Consider the following 22,004-nt stretch of genomic DNA (forward strand, 5'->3'; position numbering starts at 1 on the left):
AAAAATTAAGATTCATAAGAAAGTAGTTATTTGCAGACTATATGTTTGCACGAATGACGGCTAGTCAATCATTCTACAATAATACATAGATATTTTCGACAAAACGACAAACAGATTTGTCATATTTTGTAGTTTTTGTGCTATTAAAAAATCTCATAAAGTCGAACAAAAATCCCTACAAAAATCTATTTTTTCATGTGTTAGAAATATAAACTTTTTCTAAAATGTTGATATAACCTAGATTTTTAGGAGTTTTTTCGAATGAGCTATTAAACAATAGAGAGTCCCGTGCAAAATTCGAGGGTTTTGCCCTGTCGAAGCTCGAAAACGCGTATGGTTCTTCAATAAAATCTTGTAGATTTTTCAGCGGTTTTTGAGCGCGCGCACATCGTGGGCTCAAGCGCATTAAGGAGGCTCGAACTATTTGTTCGTCGCGTTCAGTTTTTGATGAACAAAATCGATTTACACTATATTTATTCTAAAATATCATCGTTTTAAAACAGGTGTGTATTTTTCAGCACTTAAAATTGCCTTTGCTGACAAGATGTCTTGGCATGGCGCGCTGGGCAACAGTAGGGATTCCCCATACGTCATAGTTTCGTGCGATCTCAAATATACAGGCTAGATGGCGCCATCTTACTCTCATACTTCTACTTTATCAGTTCTAGTTATAAATAAAACTATTGAGCATGCTAATAAAAACCCAAAATAAAGATCTTTTGATAAGACACATTTTGAGAAAAGTAGGAAGTGTAAAAAGTCGGTTAAAATTTATGTTAACATTTCTAGAAAATTCAAGAAGAAACGTGGAAGGAGTTTGGGTTTAAAATGCCCTTGGCGATGGTAAATTTTGACCTCATGTATTAATTCAGGTTGTCAAAGCCTTAACGTGCTTAGATTAGAACTGGAAATTGGAAGACATTTGTGAAATATTTATTACTTTACATAACGAGGTGTCTGTTTTTAATTTTAATGTTAATCTTTTTGTTTTGATCCTTTTCTTTTTTCTTTTTCTTTGGCAGTTCTTTACCCCTTTCTTTCTTTCTTTCTTTCTTTCTTTCTTGTTTTCTTTCTTATTTTCTTTCCTTTTCTTTCCCTTTCTTTCTTTCTTTCCTTCTTTCTTTCTTTCTTTCTTCATTTCTTTCCTTTTCTTTCCCTTTCTTTCTTCTTTCTTTCTTTCTTTCTTTCTTTCTTCTTTCTTTCTTCTTTCTTTCTTTCTTCATTTCTTTCCTTTTCTTTCCCTTTCTTTCTATTTCTTTCTCATCTTCTTTCAATCATTTCGAGACTATGTAAACATCTACTAAATGGGAATAGTTTTCTCAGTGTATACATTAATACATCGTTTCCAAATTTTAATGTTAATCTTTTTGTTTTGATCCTTTTCTTTTTCTTTTTCTTTGGCAGTTCTTTACCCCTTTCTTTCTTTCTTTCTTTCTTTCTTGTTTTCTTTCTTATTTTCTTTCCTTTTCTTTCCCTTTCTTTCTTTCTTTCTTTCTTCTTTTTTTCTTTCTTTCTTTCTTTCTTTCTTCTTTTCTTTCCTTTTCTTTCCCTTTCTTTCTCATCTTCCTTCAATCATTTCGAGACTATGTAAACATCTACTAAATGGGAATAGTTTTCTCAGTGTATACATTAATACATCGTTTCCAAATTTTAAAGAAGCAGAGACGATACCAGCTGTCAGTAGTGCCACAAAGTCTAAAATCTCATATATTTTTCAATCAGAGCCAACATCCTCGCAGAGCGAAGATTTCTTTACGAGCGTTTGAAATTCTTATCTTCGATTCGATTCACTTAACTTTTTCCAATTTTCACATTTACGATTGTATTGTTCATTTAATTTGTTTTTGTTTTCTCAGTTATGGTTGTGAATTAATTATCAATGGTCATGACATCGTACATGGAAGGAAAACAACGTTAGTTATATAAGTTCCCTACAAAACTGAGTAAGAAAACATTTGTAGTCTTTGTCCGAGATCAATTTGAAATTTAAAAAGTTATAAAACAATAATATAGGCCGATTGATATAGCCTCTTTGATTCACTTTACAAAAGACTAAGAATAGCTAGTCCTAAAATAATAATCTACACTGATAATTCAATTCAATCTATTTACACACTAAAAAACAGAAATGAATATAACTGATATGGTAAATGATATGGTTTGGTGAGATCGAATCTTCATAGACCATTTACTCAGAGGTTTACTTTGAAATTCATATTTGCTTTTTGATTTATTTTACAAAAAACATAGTCGAAGCTAAAAGGTTTGTTATCTGCCCGCCATGCATGGCTGTGATCCTTTAAGATTTCATTAATGAAACGGTAGCTCATAGCTGAAAAACAAACAAAAAACTAAATAATCAGGAATTTCATGGTCCAAAAGTGATCTTCCCACCTTCAGAACCTCCCATTCTTCTTTGCAACTCATTAAAATAGAGTCTTACGATTCAGATTCATTATCGCTTTATCTCAAACCGCGAAAACAAAAATTATTACTCGAATAATTTTGTGCATTTTGAAAGTAAATTGACTTTTTTTTTTAAATCACCTGTTCAAATTTTGAAATAACCCCTCCGCGGTCAACTTTGAAAAATACTTGCTAATCAGAAGTACTAATGGGAGATTTAAGGCTTTGTTATTAGTGATCCATCTGATTGGAAATGAGTCCGGCAAAACATAGCCCATTTCGACAGGTCTGAATAGATTAAAAAACTCATTACGAGTGAAATGAAACATGCTTTTAAGAAGTTACAGGTATCCAAAGCTGCATTTGCGTCCGGAATACAGGTATTTTTTTCCAGGACACGGAACTTGTCATTGTTTTTGATAATCTTTTGAAATTAATTTCGACGATTTTTGTGACAAGTAAGACCTTGGAAACGCGGAAAAGAACGAGGTTTCCTAACACTATCAACAGATTTGCTGTAAAAGAGGCCCACATTATACTAACACTGCAAAAATGGAAGGAATTAGAAACTTAAGTACTGGAGAATTCCTAATCCCAAACAACGCATCTTTGGCTAATGATTTAAGTTCAAGCTCTATTATAAGTAGAGTGGGAAAGATTTTAGCTTGCAGTGTAGTTCTAGTTATTTCCTTCGTTGGAAACATCCTTCTTATCCTCGTTGTGCACAAGAACGCTAACATGAAGAAGACAATCAACTATTTCATTGTTAATATGGCGGTGTCCGATCTCGTCGTACCAATTGTTATTCTTCCAAGAGTCATAGTCCAAGAAGCTTCAGGCCGACAAACATGGCTAGCGATGGAAGGTGCTGCCGGTAATATCATGTGCAAGCTGATGTTCTTTTTCTCAGACGTGACTATGGTAGTGTCAATCTTGTCTTTGCTATGTATTTCAATGGACAGGTTCTGTGCTGTGGTATTCCCCATGAAACTCTCTCTCATCACATCAAGGGTTCGCATTGGACTCATGGCGTTCACTTGGACTTTCTCAGTCTTCTATTTCGCGCCTTTTTTGTACGGATTCAAGCTGATGAAGATCAATGGTGAAACTCATTGCCTCTTGCAGTGGTCTGAAGATATTTCTTTCCATTTAGAGATCCAGCGTGCAGCAGCTATAGCGAGTTGTATTCTCTTCACTCTCGTCCCGTGTGTCCTTCTAACAGTCATGTATTCAGCCATACTCATTGTCACAAGAAGCACTATTATCAAGGGGGAGAATGGCAATGGTGCCCGAAGTCGCAGGCAAGCTAACAACATCAAGCTTTTGAAACTAGCTGTATTGACCGTTGTTGGCTTCGCGTTTTGTTACGGTCCTTTCAACGTGTTTCTTTTCTATGCAACCTTAATTTTAAATTGGAACATTAGTACCTCTGAAGCGTTGAGAACATTTTTATTCGCGGCCCAGTTTCTGACGTACACCAACAGCGCACTCAACCCTTGTCTGTATTTCATCTTTATCGAGAACTACAGAAGAGGGTTACAACGCGTATTGAAGATCGGTCGACCAAAGACGAGGAAAAACACGCTTCTTGCCTCAAGAAATACGACGCGATCCCGTTTAGATAGAAAAAGTCCCAACCAAACATCTACTGAGGATCAAGAGATTCGATATGCCCACCTTAAACCCGCAGATAGCTTATAAATACGCGCGAGTCAGTGATAACCAGGTTACTCCTGATGCATACTAGGTTATAAACTGATTTCAAACGTATATATCAGTCAGTTTAAGGTACGAAAACATTCTTAGAGGTTTACTTATCAGCTTTGATAAATCATATAGAGACTAAAATATTGGCTCTGTCTGCAGTTTTGGATGTAATTTGCAGGGATATTCTCGTTTTAGATATAATTAATGGGTGATTTAAAAAGCACCGCAGGAAGTTAAAGACGAAAGTAAATGATGTCTATGTGCTTAGGCCACTTAGGTGTTTTACAAATACACTTCTCCAACGAATGAATGAATGCCATGAACTCTTGTAAGCAACGTAAAATCACGAATAATATAGATAACTTTAGTGGTCCAAAAAGTTAGGGGTACAAAGTAGTATCAAAGTCTAAGGGCGGAGAATAGAAGCGAAGTGAATAAGGTAGCACAAAGAGTGTCCATGTACAATACTTGTTGCGCCGATACTCGAGTAAGATCAGCACCTCAAGATAAACAAAAAGTAGCGTAGAATATACATGCATAATATGTGTGATTTACTTTATTTAATAAAGCTGACCACCTCACTTGCAATATAATTAAAATAAATAGAGAGGGAGGGAGGGAGGGAGGGAGGGAGGGAGGGAGGGAGGGAGGGAGGGAGGGAGAGAGAGGGGGAGAAAGATGCTTTACTTTGCAACTTTACTTTTGTTTTCGCTTCGTTTCTTTCTTTCTTTCTTGCATTCTTTCTTTCTTTCTTTCTTGCATTCTTTCTTTCTTTCTTTCTTGCATTCTTTCTTGCATTCTTTCTTTCTTGCATTCTTCCTTTCTTTCTTTCTTTCTTTCTTCCTTTCTTTCTTTCTTCCTTTCTTTCTTTCTTTCTTTCTTTCTTCTTTCTTGCATTCTTTCTTTCTTTCTTTCTCTCTTTCTTTCTTTTTTCCTTTCTTTCTTTCTTTCTTTCCTTGGGATTTTCTGCAGTAATTTTTGGCTGAAATATAAAATATCCAATCTTCCATGAAAAACGAAAGCAAGAAACAAAAAGAGAAAGAAGTGAAAATCAGTAAAAATCAACATTTTCAACTTAATTATAAAACTAATATCCCAGTAAAACCAAACTGTAAAGACAAACAGAACGGAATCGATTAAAATACAATGTACAATAACAGAATGATAATGACAACAGGAAAAAACAGTAAAAATTAAAAAGCACCGCGAATGAAATGATTTTTAAAATCTTTTTTTTGTTGTTGTTGTTGCTTCGTTTAAATACACTACAATGCACTCTAAAACATTACTTTCCATATTTATTTTATCCACTTTACATGTACAATAATAGAATGATAATGACAACAGGAAAAAACAGTAAAAATTAAGAAACACCGCAAATGAAATGATTTCTAGAATCTTTTTCTTTTTTTGTTTCGTTTGAATACTCTACAATGCACTCTAAAACATTACTTTCCATATTTACTTTATCCACTTTACATGTACAATAAGAGAATGATAATGACAGCAGGAAAAAGCAGGAAAAATTAAGAAACACCGCAAATGAAATGATTTCTAGAATCTTTTTCTTTTTTTGTTTCGTTTGAATACTCTACAATGCACTCTAAAACATTACTTTCCATATTTACTTTATCCACTTTACATGTACAATAATAGAATGATAATGACAACAGGAAAAAACAGTAAAAATTACAAAAACACCGCAAATGAAATGATTTTAGAATCTTTTTGTTGTTGTTGTTGTTGTTGTTGTTGTTGCTTCGTTTAAATACACTACAATGCACTCTAAAACATTACTTTCCACATTCACTACGACATTTATGATAAAATCAGTATTATTCGTGGTATTCAATAACTACTTTAACGAAAATAATTTTTGTGAGATTAAAACGAGGTGTTGCTAACTACTGATTGGAATCAGATTGGAATGGAATATTTGGTAATAAAGCACAGGCAGCCCAAGCAATGTATCTGTGCTGATCTCATGTTGTTCTTAATGCTTTTTAACTTTTTTTTAATTTTTGTTTTTCGTATTTTAACTTTTTATGATTTTTTCAGTATTTGAGACAGCACAGATACATTGCTTGGGCTGCCTGTGTATAAATTTGCAGCAAAGAGGACTAGTCATATAGAGATATTTAGAAATGAGTTATCTGCCGAATGTCAGAAACACACCAAAACTACACGACTATTTGAGAGGCAGAAATATCGGTATCTTTCTTTTTACGATGAATCAAGAATCTTTGAAATACTCAGAAGATAGCCACTCAGCCTTACCACTGGAACGAACTGGAAGATTGTAATATTATGATGCTACTTCAGTATCCCGGAATTTGATTTCACTTGTTCGGGTTAGAGAGATGTCGGATGTCGGAATAGGACAGAAACGACATTCTAGTTCTTAAAATATCTTGGCATGTAATAAAAATGCCGATATCAGACTAAAAGGCTGAAAATCAATGAAGAGTGATATCAAATACAGAAAATATGATGAAGAGTCATAATTTGCTTAATCCATAATATGAAACTTTTTTTTTAATCCGACGTTAGCAGTATTGTCATTTCCTCATTTATCACCGGCACTGATCTATTTCTGTTTCTATTTTCTATTTTTCTATCAAGCCTACAGCCATCATCACCATCAACATCGCCCATCGCCGCCACCACCACCTTAATCAGTATCGACACCATTGCCGATAACGATAACGTTGATTTCGTTAAAGCTTCTGCCATTGTCCTACTGGCATGAGTACCGCGACTTGTATTTTCTCTTTAAGTCCATCGTTTCCGAACTTCCTTGTTTAGGGACTCGTTCTTTAACCGTATTGTTATCCGTATTGTTCATATACATAAAGCTCCCTCTGTAACTACTTTCAAGAAAATGCTCTATAAATTCTACTTAGACGAGTTCACCTGTTTTTTCGACACTTCTAGAATTCAGACATGGAAATCTGTATCAGGGGCGGCGGAAGCGGGGGGGGGGGGGGGGGGGCACTGGCCCCCCCACTAGATTTTTTGGGGGGGGCTGGCCCCCCCAGAATATAATGCCTCACACACACACACACACACACACACACAAAACGCATGAGATTTGGTTATGATTACCATTATTTATTATTTTGATATTACATAATTTTCTGTGTCTAAAAAATATACGATATATCTAGCGACGACTTGCATCATTTTTGTGTCTCTCAGCACAATTGCAAGTGGTTTAATGCGCGCAAAATGTTACTGATTGAAATATCACACATACACGTTTGTAATCAAGCTAAACAGGGAGGAGGGGGGGGGGGGTCATTTCAAGGTACCGTGAAATATTGGAGTGCCCCCCCAAAATTTTTCAGCTTCCGCCGCCCCTGTGTATGTCCTCATTGTAGATCGGTTGTTGTAATTGTTGTTGATGTGTGTTTTGTACACCATTGTATTGACTTTTTTCCTATCAACTTCTACTTAGTTATTATCTTACTTTGTTTTATTGGGGCGAGCCTCGATGGGACCACGAGTCCGTTCGCTCTGCCCCTCATGTAGCTTACGTGTGTCTGTTTTTTTGGATTCCATTTTTTTCCCCGTATTTCTTAGAATATTTATGTAATCTGCATGGAAGTCACTAATTAATAAATGAATGAATGAATGAATAAATAGATAAATAAATAATTAATTAAATAAATACAATCTGTATCAACGTTTCTATCCATACAATCTTCGTTTTTATCATCACTGCCGACGCTAACAATACTTCAGTCGTTGCTAATATTGTAGTACTTCGGTAGAACTCTCAGATGCTATCAATCATTACATTAAAATAAATCCCACCTTTACTACCTCAATCTTCATTTTTATTATCACTGCGGACGCTAACAATACTTCTGTCGTTGCTACTATTGTAGTAGTACTCCGGTAGAAGTCTTAGATGCTATCAATCATTACATTAAAATGAATCCCTCCTTTTCTGTGAGTGACCGATATATCAGAGATCTACCGACAATATTTTCTCTTCATTTTCCCTTTTTGTCAAAGAGAATAACTTTAATCCTTAATAAAATTTTTTGAAAACTACCTCAAAAGATGCCATTTCGCTAAGTAAGCAAAGCTATCTGATGATCAAAGCACATTTTACTGAGTATTTACCGTGGAAAAGCAAATAACTTGTCTGCTAAATTTGATTCCTAACGCCTTATGGCGTGCTTTTTAAGGCTCCATTTACGAAACGCCTAAAACACTTTTTTAATGAGTTACTTAGGTAATCAATGTCATACACGTATAGAGTTTTTAAGTTTCTGGTGGCGCAAAAATCGAACGGAAATAAGTTGTACATGACGCTACGACCGGTAACATCTTACATACATATTGGGGCAGAATATTTCGCATTTTCCCCCACGGCAATCGATCGAATGTTATCAAAAAATGTAAAATAGAAATAATATTTCGAGTCTAATTACAAAAGCGGAGAATTTTTCTCATTAATGTTTTAATATATATATTTAGGCATTGCCTAAAAGCGGAGCTCCCGATACGGAAGTCACAGGGAGAGCAATTTGAATGAAACTGAAAGGTAAATATAAGATCGGGGGAAAAATCTTCAATTATTTTTTATTCGAGATGAAGATAATTTCTCCCATAATAAAAAACATGCAGTGAAATCGAATCGAAATGCACTACATTGTTTTTTTTTGTTTTTGGGGGGGGGGGGGGGGGGGCGAGTATACTCTCCGTCCCACTTAGGAATTTTGTACACAACTCACCACCACCCCCAGGGGCTAGTTTTGTTCTTGGAAGATTCTTCGACAAAGTTTTCCAAGGCCGACAGTTTTAGTCTTTGAATCTCTTTTACTTAAAAAAACGAAAGATAACTACAGATAATCCAATACAATATCAAGTTTGGTGAAATTTACCTCGGATGTCTTTCATTGAAATCGAAAATCTGGAGATTTAGGACAAATCGAGACAAAAAAACAGTAGAAAAATATAAAATTATTAAATGAAAGTCTTCTTTGTTTTGCCGATGGGATCCCGCGACAGGAGGCGAAAAAATCTGCATTTTATTGAACGAAAAACATACGATAGTTGGTTAAAAACTACCGAATTGTTAAAGATTTACAAAGCTAAATAAAGGACGAATATTTGTTGTCGTAATATGCTCTTCGTGTTATATTTCATCCAGCATCAAAATAAATTAAGCTTATCTATAGAAATATTAAAAGTTTTGAGAGAAAGTCTTTGATTTGTCGATTCGTAGAGAAATGCTTGTCAAAAAAAACAAAAAAAACAAAAAAAATTATATATATATATATACACCTGAATCCTTGAAGAACACTTCTTGATCCATCTTTGCCTAGAGGAAAGTTTTTTCTTAATTGTTTTTGGTCTATAACTTGTCCTAAAGCGATATTTTTCTGTGCATTTGGGCCACCTGAAAATTTTTCTGTGCGTCAGGGCCACCTGAAATTATCATTTATGGTAACGGTGTTACCCTGTCTAATAAAGTTGTTATTATTTGAGAGCCGCATTTGTGAGTAGTTTTCCTTTGACATCAAGTGGGATTCCTGTGTTGTGTACACGGTCGGACGGACGGACGGACGGACGGACAGAAGTGACGTCAGCCATATGTCATCATTATTTTTCCTATTTCTATCATTTTGAGCTTAATTTTTATTTTGCTCCTAGCAAATGTGAACGGGTTTTTTCTATATAAAGCAACATAATTTTACATTATTTCCTAAGAAAGACTAAAACTATTGGCTGAGAAATGAAATCGGGTCTATAATGCCCTCCAGACAAACGGCTGCTCTAATTTAAAAGTTCTTCAATCACAGAGAGGCCGGCTACTTTGGATAAAAGTGAAAGTTGAAAAGAAAATGAGTAAAAAAAAATCGCCTTTATTGAATTGACGTATTTTAATGATTACATATTATCTGACACAGAAACTGATACTGACAAATCACATTCATTATATTCAATAAACCAACTCGATTCCACAAACATGACTAGCAGTTTATAGAGCAGTTTTATTATGACTGTAAAAAAGTCACTGCCGTAAGCTTGCCGTGCCGTCATGTTTTCTAGAATATTAATTGGCTGTTTTTTTTTTCTCGCGCAATGTGATTGGCCTGTCAGTGACGTGACCTTGGTGTGACCGTGTCTACGCCGTGGTCCGGGTATTTGATTGGATGGAAAGTAAATTCTCGAGCAATGTGATTGGTCTGGCGTATCCCTTGTCGTGTCACGACCGTGTGCGTGCTGTGAGCTTTTCACAGTCATACGAAAACGGCTCTATTATCTCTTTGGCGCAATTAGAGTTGAGTCTAAGTGAACGTAGGATTGCACCGAGCATGTGTGGTCCTTTAGTCCTCAAAATAAACAAACAGAAGAATCAAAATTTTGAAAAGTTCTCCAATAACGTTTCTCTGTATTTTTATGCTCACACAAACATCGGTTTTGGTGAAGACTGCGTGCAATATTAAGACAGTAGAACAACAAGGTGATCTCGCGCACGCTCTTCCGGTTACTATTAACCAATCAGAAGTATTTTTGTCGCATCACCAAAAGTTCCATAATGAATTTTAAAATGGAGTCGTATTTTTAGTTAACCTTTTTAAAATACGTCCTGAAATATAATTTTATATTGAAGCATTCTATGTTACATGTACCAGAAAAGCTTCCTTTTGCCTTTTCCTTTTTAAAAAATGAATAACAACAAAACATAAATGCAATCAACGTGTGAGCTGAGCGTTGTGTGCATAAAATATTGAATGTAGTGGTAGTGCGTGTGAGCGAAAGGTGTCCCCAATTAGTGCGAAAGCGCTAGAACGACTACATCCTTAAATAAAAGTGATTTATTTTTTATTTTAATAAAAGTAAGCAAAATCGGAGTTGTCTTGTTTAGTCACCAGCCGCCATTTTGCTTACCGTGAGATATTATGAAATAGGAAACTCGGTATTAGGAACTGTTCGTTTTGACAATCAATCATTTGCGCGCTTCGAGTCGAGATCACCTAGAGGACTCTGGTCGGATTTCTTTATCAAAAATTGAGAATCAAGCTTTGGTATTCCGGCTCAAATGTAAAAAGGTCTTTTTCGGCTGACCAGAGATATGATGGAAATTCAAAAAAAGATGCAATGTATTATTTTATAGTCAAGACAATTATTAAACAATAACAATATTTTTACCAGAGTGTAACATTTTATTGATTTTACTGTTATATCTATCGATGGATCATTAGGTTTACACAAGAGAATATTGAGTATTACTTCATATTCTTCTTATGGTTAACATGTTCATGTTGTTTTGCTTACTCAAGTCAAGACCAAAAAGTACGAACTGAATACTGTTGGCCTTGGCCTCTTAGAGCTTCTTTACGTATATATTTTATATCAGTTTAATGCCTGAATTTGTTAACGCTAATGACAAGTTCTTAAGTTTTCCTCCAGCTTTAGTTCTTCTACTTTGCTCAACAATGCCTAAGGTGAAGAAGAAGGAGCTGGCACGACTTTGTCATTCGGGTTTTCACCTTTGAAATTGAACACCAAACAGTTGGAAGACCGTTCGTACTTGTAGGCTAGTCCATTAATCTTGTTACACAATCCTTCACCGTTTTGATAAACCTTCAGTATATGAAAAAAAAAACCTTTCAGGAAAAGATGACACTGGAATAGAGCATGGCATGTTACGTCATAATCACCAACTTGGTTGAAGATAACAAAGCATTCCTCATATACTGTAGGTATTTTGCAGGGGACAACACTTACCTCGGCAAAAGTGCGGCATGGTCTGTTAGTTTTGATTGGACCCTTTACGGAGTGATACAAGGAATAATCATCCATCCAATTCTTAGAGTAGGTCTTGTCATTCTTGCAGGCCTCGAACCATTTGTCACAAGTATCACTGCAGATGGGTAGCTCGCTAATATAAGCGCCAGCTGTTTGCCATTTGACCAGGTTTGGATCACAAAAATAGAAACAGCAATCGTCTAACAGGTATTTCTTGCATGACTAAGATATATAATCTCACTGTTAGTGATGTGATTCAGAAATCATATATGCAGAAGTCAGTCATGCTAGAGGGAATTCAGTATAGTTTGGATCCTATAGGCCAAAAACTACGATTCAAATGTAAAGTTGTAAAGAGGTCCCAGAATCCTAAGAAATCGAAAAGAGCTTTGATGAAGGCTTAGTTTGCTGAATTTTTAGGCCACGTAATTTTAGCTCGGGCTAGTTCATTTTTTATCAACCATGTCAGAAATCAATGTAGATCGGCGACATATAGCAGATTGTGCAAAATCATTCTTTCAAAAGAAATGTTTGCCGTAGACAATATATCTAAGGACATTTTAAGTTGTTAACCTTACCTCACTTAAGCTACCACAGTATTCCCAGTCCAAATGAATGAGATTTTTAAGGCCATTTGTCTTCAGATCCACAGTTGTCTCGGCCGAACAGCAAGACTTGTTCTTCCAGGGTAAACAAGTAGCAAATTAAAGCCAGGTCCCTCTGGTGAAGGAAACTTCTTGTGGAATCCACCTCCGAGACACTTCTCTACGGTGCCTGAATACACAGACACAAGCTGAATACTCAGAATTGCTGCGATAACAATTGCAAATACTTTTTGCTCTGTCTATAGCTGTGCTAACTTGATGTTATCACTGAGATCAATTTCTATATATAGTGTAGACAACCAACGAGGTGTTTGCTTAAGGTAAAGTTTGAAAATATATTACATTTATATATATACTACATTTGTATTTATACTAAAACAATTATTTGCCTGAGGCTCGGTGATTATCGGGGAATATTTACCTCGCCGCTCGAAGGCTCGCGTCTTGGTAAATATTCCCCGATAATCACTTCGCCTTCGGCAAATAATTGTTAAATAAACTACTTCAATATAGACTAGCACTTCATTTGCCCGCTGTTGAAACATTAATAATAATAATAATAATATTTATTTATAAAGCGCAAATACAAATCTGTTCTAAGCGCTAGTAAGCAAACGACAAAGACAACGACAAAATAAAATTATTTACAAAGAATATGCTAATTTGAAGAGATAAGTTTTAAGTTCAGTTTTGAATGAGGCTAGACTTGATGCATTTCGGAGAGATATTGGAAGTGAGTTCCAGAGTTCAGGAGCAGCCACAGAGAAGGAGCGATGACCATAAGATTTAAGATTATAAGAATGTGCTGATAGAAGAACCTGTGATGCAGAACGAAGATTACGGTTCGGTTTATACACTGAAATGAGTTCCCGGATATAGATAGGAGATTGGCCATGAAGAGCTTTAAAAGTAAGTAATAGGATTTTATATTTGATTCTAGATTCAATTGGTAGCCAATGCAGATTAACGAGGATAGGTGTAATGTGGTCATGTTTATGGGAAAGAGTGATTATTCTGGCAGCAGCATTCTGTACAGATTGTAGTTTATCTAAGAGTTTGTTTGGTAAGCCAAAGAGCAGAGAGTTACAGTTGTCGAGTTTGGAGGATATGAACGCGTGGACGAGAGTTTCAGTTGTTTTCAAAGAGATGTATTTTCTTATTTTAGCAATGTTTCTGAGATGATAAAAAGAAGACTTGCAAATATTATTCACATGACGAACCAAAGTAAGATGCGTATCAAATATGACACCAATGTTCCGAGCATGCATTGAGGGCATTATCACATCAGAACCAAATTGAAGAGAAGGAAGAGTTAACTGTGGGCTGTGCTTTGAAGAAAATAACAGGAATTCAGTTTTGCCTTTATTTAGTTTCAATTTATTTGTAGTCATCCAAGCATCAATATCAGATAGACAGTTTTCAATCAGATTCATGGAATCATTAAGGGACAAATCATCATTACAGGAGAAAGGAATATATAATTGAGTGTCATCAGCATAAAGGTGGAAAGACATTCTGTGTATTCGGAGGATATCAGCTACTGGAGAAGTATAAAGGAGATACAACAAAGGACCAAGTACAGAACCTTGAGGTACGCCACAATCAAGTTGAAGGGCTTCAGAAGAAAAATCATCAATGGAAACAAATTGAAAGCGATCAGTGAGGTAGGACTTAAACCATTGAAGAGCTATGCCAGAAATGCCAAATTTTGTATGGAGACGATCTAGAAGAATTTGATGATCAACTGTGTCAAATGCAGCAGATAGGTCCAAGAGTAGCATGGCAACACAAGAACGATTGTCAATGGAGTGGAGGATATCATTTTGTACTCGAAGAAGAGCAGTTTCACAGCTATGAAATGTTTTGTATGCAGACTGCAATGGTTCATGGAGATTGTTCAGAGACAGATAATCATTTAGCTGAAGGGAAACGACTTTTCCAATAATCTTGGAGATATTCTTTAACATTGAAGTTTTTCTTATGATAGCGGACCGTTTATTTGATTTAGTAGATTTTACTCTATTTGTCTTTTTAATCCTATAAAGTAGAGAAACTGGTCCTCGAAAAGTGAGCAATATATGTTGTATGAAACCAAAAACAGGTCAGTCCTTAGACAAAGAAAACTAGGAACATTGTTCGCTGTAAGTGGTATCAGAATAATAGAGGTCGTTAACAGAGAACAGGAGTCTAGAGAGGTACTTGTAGTATATTATCTTACCTATAACATAACTTAGAACTTTTTGTTTGTTTTGAAAGAAATCATTAAGAACATTGTTCGCTGTAAATGGTGTCAGAATAATAGAGGTCGTTACCAGAGAACAGGAGTCTAGAGAGGCACTTGTAGAATCTTATCTTACCTATAACATAACTTAGAACTTTATGTTTATTTTGAAGAAAATCATTAAGAATATTGTTATCTATAAATGGTATCAGAATAAAAGAAGTCGTTACCAGTGAACAGGAGTCTAGAGAGGTATTTGTAGTATCTTATCTTACCTTATAACATAACTTAGAACTTTATGTTTATTTTGAAGAAAATCATTAAAAACATTGTTCGCTATAAATGGTATCAGAATAATAGAGGTCGTTACCAGAGAACAGGAGTCTAGAGAGGCACTTGTAGTATCTTATCTTACCTATAACATAACTTAGAACTTTATGTTAGTTTTGAAAGAAATCATTAAGAACATTGTTGGCTATAAATGGTGTCAGAATAATAGGGGTCGTTACCAGAGAACATGAGTCTAGAGAGGCAAAAGTCTAGAAATATCCCCTTAGTGCATATTGTCGCCACAAGGGAATGGCGTACGCATGGAAGCATTTAACTCTGACAACAACTTGAAAAGTTGTGATAAATTCTGTAGACTGATATAGCCAAAGTTACTTCCAAAAATCTATAAAAAGAATTTGCATCTAATTTACTCAAAGCCCAAGAAAGATGTATAATGCAATTTTCAAACTGTTCTTTTGAATGGAATACACCCAACAGTTTTGGCTAAAGGTTATAAATTGCCTAGTAAAATATGTAGACTTTTAGATCTTCTGTTCGGAACCTAGAAATCAGTTCTATTCGATTTATACCACATTTTATTGTAATTTTCCTGTCTCTTTTGACAGTTAACAAATTTCCGATGGGTTTTCCTGAAATCACCTCTTGTTTACCCTCATGTCTCAACTAAAACGTTACTGACAACTTTGAATATATTTCGAGGGAAATCCATTGATCACACTTTATTTCAATACACTATTGATTTCCTTTTATTTTGTTATAAACGATCGACTTACTAGCCGTAGTCTAAACAGTAAATACTAACGTGACGTGTATGAACTAAATGCTGATTGAATGATTGGGTCCGTCATCAAACAAAACTTTGATTTTAAAAACAATTCTGCTATGGATATTTAATCACTAAGATCTACTAAAATAAGCCTTGCTACTAAAGCGCGCATTTTACCGTGCAACATAATATTTACTTTGGAAGTTGCAGAGTAGATGTTGGACCTATTACCACTCCGTGCGCAACAAATCTTCATCACTATTAAGAGTAGAGAGAGTTTTTACTTTGCATAAAGATGGTTTTTTTTCGCGCAGAACGATGGTACGAGCAACGTTTGCTCTGGAACCTCTGGAGGAAATTGAAGTAGGAGTTGCGATTTTGTTGTCCATATCACCGTACCGTTCTCAAAATGGCCCATCAAACCCCTATTTCCTCTATATATTAAACCCCCTGGTGGCTTATAGTTCTCTTCTATAGTTTTGGACGGGGTTTTCTTATAATGGAAGCGTATTAGCTTCATTGATTTTCCTGATCTTTGGAAATTCATAATTATTCTTAATCATGAGTTCGGCAGGTGGAATTGAAAGGCCTACCAAAGGAAAAGGAAAACAACGTTCCTTAGGGATGGATGGCTTATTAAAAGGGGGCAGTACAAGTTGGGATCTTAATACGGTAAACCATGTTTCGTGGAAATGGCAACGAAGGTGATGGCTCATCTGATTGGTTCGATTGGTCCTAACTTTTTCAACTACTCTAATGTTCTTTGTCAGTCAAACCAAAAAATAACATAAACCATTTGTAGCTAGTGCCAGGCTTCGCTCTCAAATTTATCTTCGACTTGCGCACGCGATGACATGAAACGGAAATTCAAAATGGACGCCATTTGGACAACTTTTTGTTGATATTTTCCACGTATCATGCTTCAAGATTTTGAAAAGTTCTCCAATAACGTTTCTCTGTATTTTTATACTCACACAAACATCGGTTTTGGTGAAGACTGCGTGCAACATTTAGACAGTAGAACAACAAGGTGATCTCGCGCACGCTCTTCCGGTTACTATTAACCAATCAGAAGTATTTTTGTCGCATCACCAAAAGTTCCATAATGAATTTTAAAATGGAGTCGTATTTTTAGTTAACCTTTTTAAAATACGTCCTGAAATATAATTTTACATTGAAGTATTCTATGTTACATGTACCAGAAAAGCTTCCTTTTGCCTTTTCCTTTTTAAAAAATGAATAACAACAAAACATAAATGCAATCAACGTGTGAGCTGAGCGTTGTGTGCATAGAATATTGAATGTAGTGGTAGTGCGTGTGAGCGAAAGGTGTCCCCAATTAGTGCGAAAGCGCTAGAACGACTACATCCTTAAATAAAAGTGATTTATTTTTTATTTTAATAAAAGTAAGCAAAATCGGAGTTGTCTTGTTTAGTCACCAGCCGCCATTTTGCTTACCGTGAGATATTATGAAATAGGAAACTCGGTATTAGGAACTGTTCGTTTTGACAATCAATCATTTGCGCGCTTCGAGTCGAGATCACCTAGAGGACTCTGGTCGGATTTCTTTATCAAAAATTGAGAATCAAGCTTTGGTATTCCGGCTCAAATGTAAAAAGGTCTTTTTCGGCTGACCGTAGATATGATGGAAATTCAAAAAAAGATGCAATGTATTATTTTATAGTCAAGACAATTATTAAACAATAACAATATTTTTACCAGAGTGTAACATTTTATTGATTTCACTGTTATATCTATTGATGGATCATTAGGTTTACACAAGAGAATATTGAGTATTACTTCATATTCTTCTTATGGTTAACATGTTCATGTTGTTTTGCTTACTCAAGTCAAGACCAAAAAGTACGAACTGAATACTGTTGACCTTGGCCTCTTAGAGCTTCTTTACGTATATATTTTATGAATTTGTTAACGCTAATGACAAGTTCTTAAGTTTTCCTCCAGCTTTAGTTCTTCTACCTTGCTCAACAATGCCTAGGATGAAGAAGAAGGAGCTGGCACGACTTTGTCATTCGGGTTTTCACCTTTGAAATTGAACACCAAACAGTTGGAAGACCGTTCGTACTTGTAGGCTAGTCCATAGACCTTGTTACACAATCCTTCACCGTTTTGAAAAACCTTCAGTATATGAAAAAAAAACCTTTCAGGAAAAGATGACACTGGAATAGAGCATGGCATGTTACGTCATAATCACCAACTTGGTTGAAGATAACAAAGCATTCCTCATATACTGTAGGTATTTTGCAGGGGACAACACTTACCTCGGCAAAAGTGCGGCATGGTCTGTTAGTTTTGATTGGACCCTTTACGGAGTGATACAAGGAATAATCATCCATCCAATTCTTAGAGTAGGTCTTGTCATTCTTGCAGGCCTCGAACCATTTGTCACAAGTATCACTGCAGATGGGTAGCTCGCTAATATAAGCGCCAGCTGTTTGCCATTTGACCAGGTTTGGATCACAAAAATAGAAACAGGCCTGGTGTAACAAGTATTTCTTGCATGACTAAGATATATAATCTCACTGTTAGTGATGTGATTCAGAAATCATATATGCAGAAGTCAGTCATGCTAGAGGGAATTCAGTATAGTTTAGATCCTATAGGCCAAAAACTACGATTCAAATGTAAAGTTGTAACGAGGGCCCAGAATCCTAAAAATTCGAAAAGAGCTTTGATGAAGGCTTAGTTTGCTGAATTTTTAGGCCACGTAATTTTAGCTCGGGCTAGTTCATTTTTTATCAACCATGTCAGAAATCAATGTTAGATCGGCGACATATAGCAGATTGTGCAAAATCATTCTTTCAAAAGAAATGTTTGCCGTAGACAATATATCTAAGGACATTTTAAGTTGTTAACCTTACCTCACTTAAGCTACCACAATATTCCCAGTCCAAATGACCGCGATTTTTGACGCCATTTGTCTTCAGATCCACAGTTGTCTCGGCCGAACAGCAAGACTTGTTCTTCCAGGGAAAACAAGTAGCAAAGCCAGGTCCCTCTGGTGAAGGAAACTTCTTGTGAAATCCACCTCCGAGACACTTCTCTACGGTGCCTGAATACACGGACACGTGCTGAATACTCAGAATTGCTGCGATAACAATTGCAGTTAACATACTTTTTGCTCCGTCCATAGCTGGGCTAGCTTGATGTTATCACTGAGATCAATTTCTATATATAGTGTAGACAACTAACGAGGTGTTTGCTTAAGGTAAAGTTTTAAAATATACTACAGACATTGTATTGTTTTTCTTTCTAAGGATCCTTTTGATATTTTAAAATATATATTCATAAAGTACTTCAATATAGACTAGCCGCTTCATTTGCCCACTGTTCAGTGTACATAAACTATGGCTATTTATTAGATATACATTGCAAACATTGAAGTCTTTCTTATGAAAGCGGACCGTTTATTTTAATTAGTAGATTTTACTCCATTTGTCTTTTTAATCCTATAAAGTAGAGAAACTGGGCTACGAAAAGTGAGCAATATATGTTGCATGAAAACAAAAACAGCTCAGTCCTTAGACTAAGAAAACCAAGAGTATTGCTCGCTGTAAGTGGTATCAGAATAATAGAGGACGGTACCACAGAACAGGAGTCTAGAGAGGTACTTGTAGTATCTTATCTTAACTATAACATAACTTAGAAACCCGGGGGTGGGGGGTACTACCACCCCAACTTGGTTAGGGGTGTGCCGCCACGACCTCAAAACCCTGACCCTATCCCAGACCTAAAATTTTGATTTTACAGACCCTAGCTATCCCAGACTAAGACTAAGAATCATACACCCTATTCCAGACTAAAAGACTGAAAATACGGTTTTACAATCGGTTGCAATCAATATGAAATGATACCCTATCCCAGACAAAATGTCAAAAAATGATACCCTACCCCAGACCCAAAAGCCGAAAAACCATACCCTATAGGGCGGCACATACCCGTATAGCAAATATAGGGGAGTACTCCCCGGGCTTAGAACTTTATGTTTATTTTGAGGGAAATCATTAAGAATATTGTTCGCTGTAAATGGTATCAGAATAATAGAGGTCGTTAACAGAGAATAGGAGTCTAGAGAGGTACTTGTAGTATCTTATCTTAACTATAACATAACTCAGAACTTTATGTTTATTTTGAAGGAAATCATTAAGAATACTGTTAGTTATAAATGGTATCAGAATAATAGAGGTTCGGAACAACTTCTAACAAATCTAGAAAGACGGTCGCCTTAGTGCATCATGTCTCAACTAAAACGTTACTGACAACTTTGTATATATTTCGAGGGAAATCTATTTATCACATTTTATTTCAATATAATTGATTTTATTTTATTTTATCATAAACGACTTATTATTTAGCCGTAGTCTAATCAGTAAATACTAACGTGACGTGTATGAACTAAATGCTGATTAAATCATTGGGCCCGTCATCGAACAAAAATATGATTTTAAAAACAATTCTGCTATGGATATTTAATCACTAAGATCTACTAAAATAAGCCTTGCTACTAAAGCGCGCATTTTACCGTGCAACATAATATTTACTTTAGAAGTTGCAGAGTAGATGTTGGACCTATTACCACTCCGTGCGCAACAAATCTTCATCACTATTAAGAGTAGAGAGAGCTTCTACTTTGCGCAAAGATGATTTCTCTTTTCGCGCAGAACGATGGTACGGCAGGGTCGTAACCGGGAGGAGCACAAGGTGCACGTGAGCCCCCATAAAAGCTTAAGGTCCGCTCATCTATCTCCTTTTGCTTTATAAGTGCATGCACATGTTTTTTGATCAAATGAAGACCACTTTCCATCTGCATGTCGTAGCATTTTGAATAATCTCTCGCTAATTATTCTTATTTGTTTTCTTTTTCTTATTCTTTTTTCTTTTTCTTTTTTTTCTTTTGATTCTGCTTTATTTTTTTGATTCTGCTATTTTTTTGGTTACCTTTTTTTTTGGTTCTGCAAATCATTGCCTGTGCACCTCCCTGCAAGATCCCTGATTACGCCCCTGGACTACGAGCAACATTTGCTCTACCGGAACCTCTGGAAATTGAAGTAGGAGTTGCGATTTTGTTGTCCATATCACCGTACCGTTCTCAAAATGTCCCATCAAACCCCTATTTCCTTTATTAAACCCCCTGGTGGCTTATAGTTCTCTTCTATAGTTTTGGACGGGGTTTTCTCACAAGGGAAGCGTATTAGCTTCATTGATTTTCCTGATCTTTGGAAATTCATAATTATTCTTAATCATGAGCTCGACAGGTGGAATTGAAAGGCCTACCAAAGGAAAAGGAAAACAACGTTTCTTAGGGATGTTATTAAATGTTTTGCGCCTCCGAGTGGTGGCTTATTAAAAGGAGGCTTTCAGGTTGGGTGCTTAAAGACCCATTGCCACTTACCGTGATGCACCGCGGTCATAGATGAATTTCGTGGTCCATGAAATTCAAAGATTCATATATTGAATAATAACTTCATATTAAATCCTTTTCCGACATAGCACTAAGGCACAATAATAATTTTTTTACATTCTTTTAAGAGATTATTCAAAAGGTTAGAATTGTTTTTTCAGTGGTGACACGATTCAAAATGTAAACAAATTGTGATGCATCACGGTAAGTGGCAATGGGTCTTTATACGGTAAACCATGTTTCGTGGAAATGGCAACGAAGGTGATGGCTCATCTGATTGGTTTGATTGGTCCTAACTTTTTCAGGTCCCAAGATTTTAGAAAATTGCTAAATTTCTCTTCGTACATGTAATAATGTACTGAACTTCTGAGTAACATTCTGTGTCAGTCAAGCCAAATGTAGCCTGCGTGCAGACCGAATTTAATAATAATAATAATAATAATAATAATAATAATTTTAAATACAATCAGTAATAATAATAATACTTCTACATTAATTTCTCACTAAGAAAAATTGCATTTGGTATCTATATAGATTATACGACCTATAGATTATCTCTTCACATATCCTACAATAAAAAATATATCTATTTATACTAATAATTAAAAAAAAAAAGAGAAAAAGAAAAATTATAATAAAATATACTATAATAAAATAATATCTACTAATGTATAACCATAAAATCTTTTTAGTAAAAATTAATCCTAATAATATATGTTAAAAAAAAAAAAAATAATGGCAAACATTTATATATATATTTTTTAAGTATTTAGCTAGTTGCTGCATTTGCAGTCTCAACATCCAAGTCTATGTCCT

General features: G+C 35.5%; 2 protein-coding genes across 2 annotated transcripts; one reads left to right on the plus strand and one right to left on the minus strand.

Annotated features, from left to right (window-relative positions):
• Positions 1-2,738: 2,738 nt before the first annotated feature.
• LOC116292980 (QRFP-like peptide receptor) lies at positions 2,739-4,685 on the plus strand. The gene has a single exon (XM_031700350.1). The coding sequence runs from the start codon at positions 2,959-2,961 to the stop codon at positions 4,105-4,107; it is 1,149 nt and encodes a 382-aa protein (XP_031556210.1). The 5' UTR covers positions 2,739-2,958; the 3' UTR covers positions 4,108-4,685.
• Positions 4,686-17,484: 12,799 nt separating this feature from the next.
• On the minus strand, positions 17,485-18,947 carry LOC148912340 (riboflavin-binding protein-like). Its single transcript, XM_089027488.1, has 3 exons — positions 18,649-18,947; positions 18,049-18,291; positions 17,485-17,905 (listed from the first exon to the last, which is right to left on the minus strand). The coding sequence occupies exons 1-3, from the start codon at positions 18,916-18,918 to the stop codon at positions 17,762-17,764; spliced, it is 657 nt and encodes a 218-aa protein (XP_088883614.1). The 5' UTR covers positions 18,919-18,947; the 3' UTR covers positions 17,485-17,761.
• Positions 18,948-22,004: the final 3,057 nt, after the last annotated feature.

This window comes from Actinia tenebrosa, unplaced genomic scaffold (assembly GCF_029948245.1).
Source record: "Actinia tenebrosa isolate PJP-AT-01 unplaced genomic scaffold, QUT_ActTen_1.0 PGA_scaffold11__36_contigs__length_13525064, whole genome shotgun sequence".
NCBI classification, from domain to species: domain Eukaryota; kingdom Metazoa; phylum Cnidaria; class Anthozoa; order Actiniaria; family Actiniidae; genus Actinia; species Actinia tenebrosa.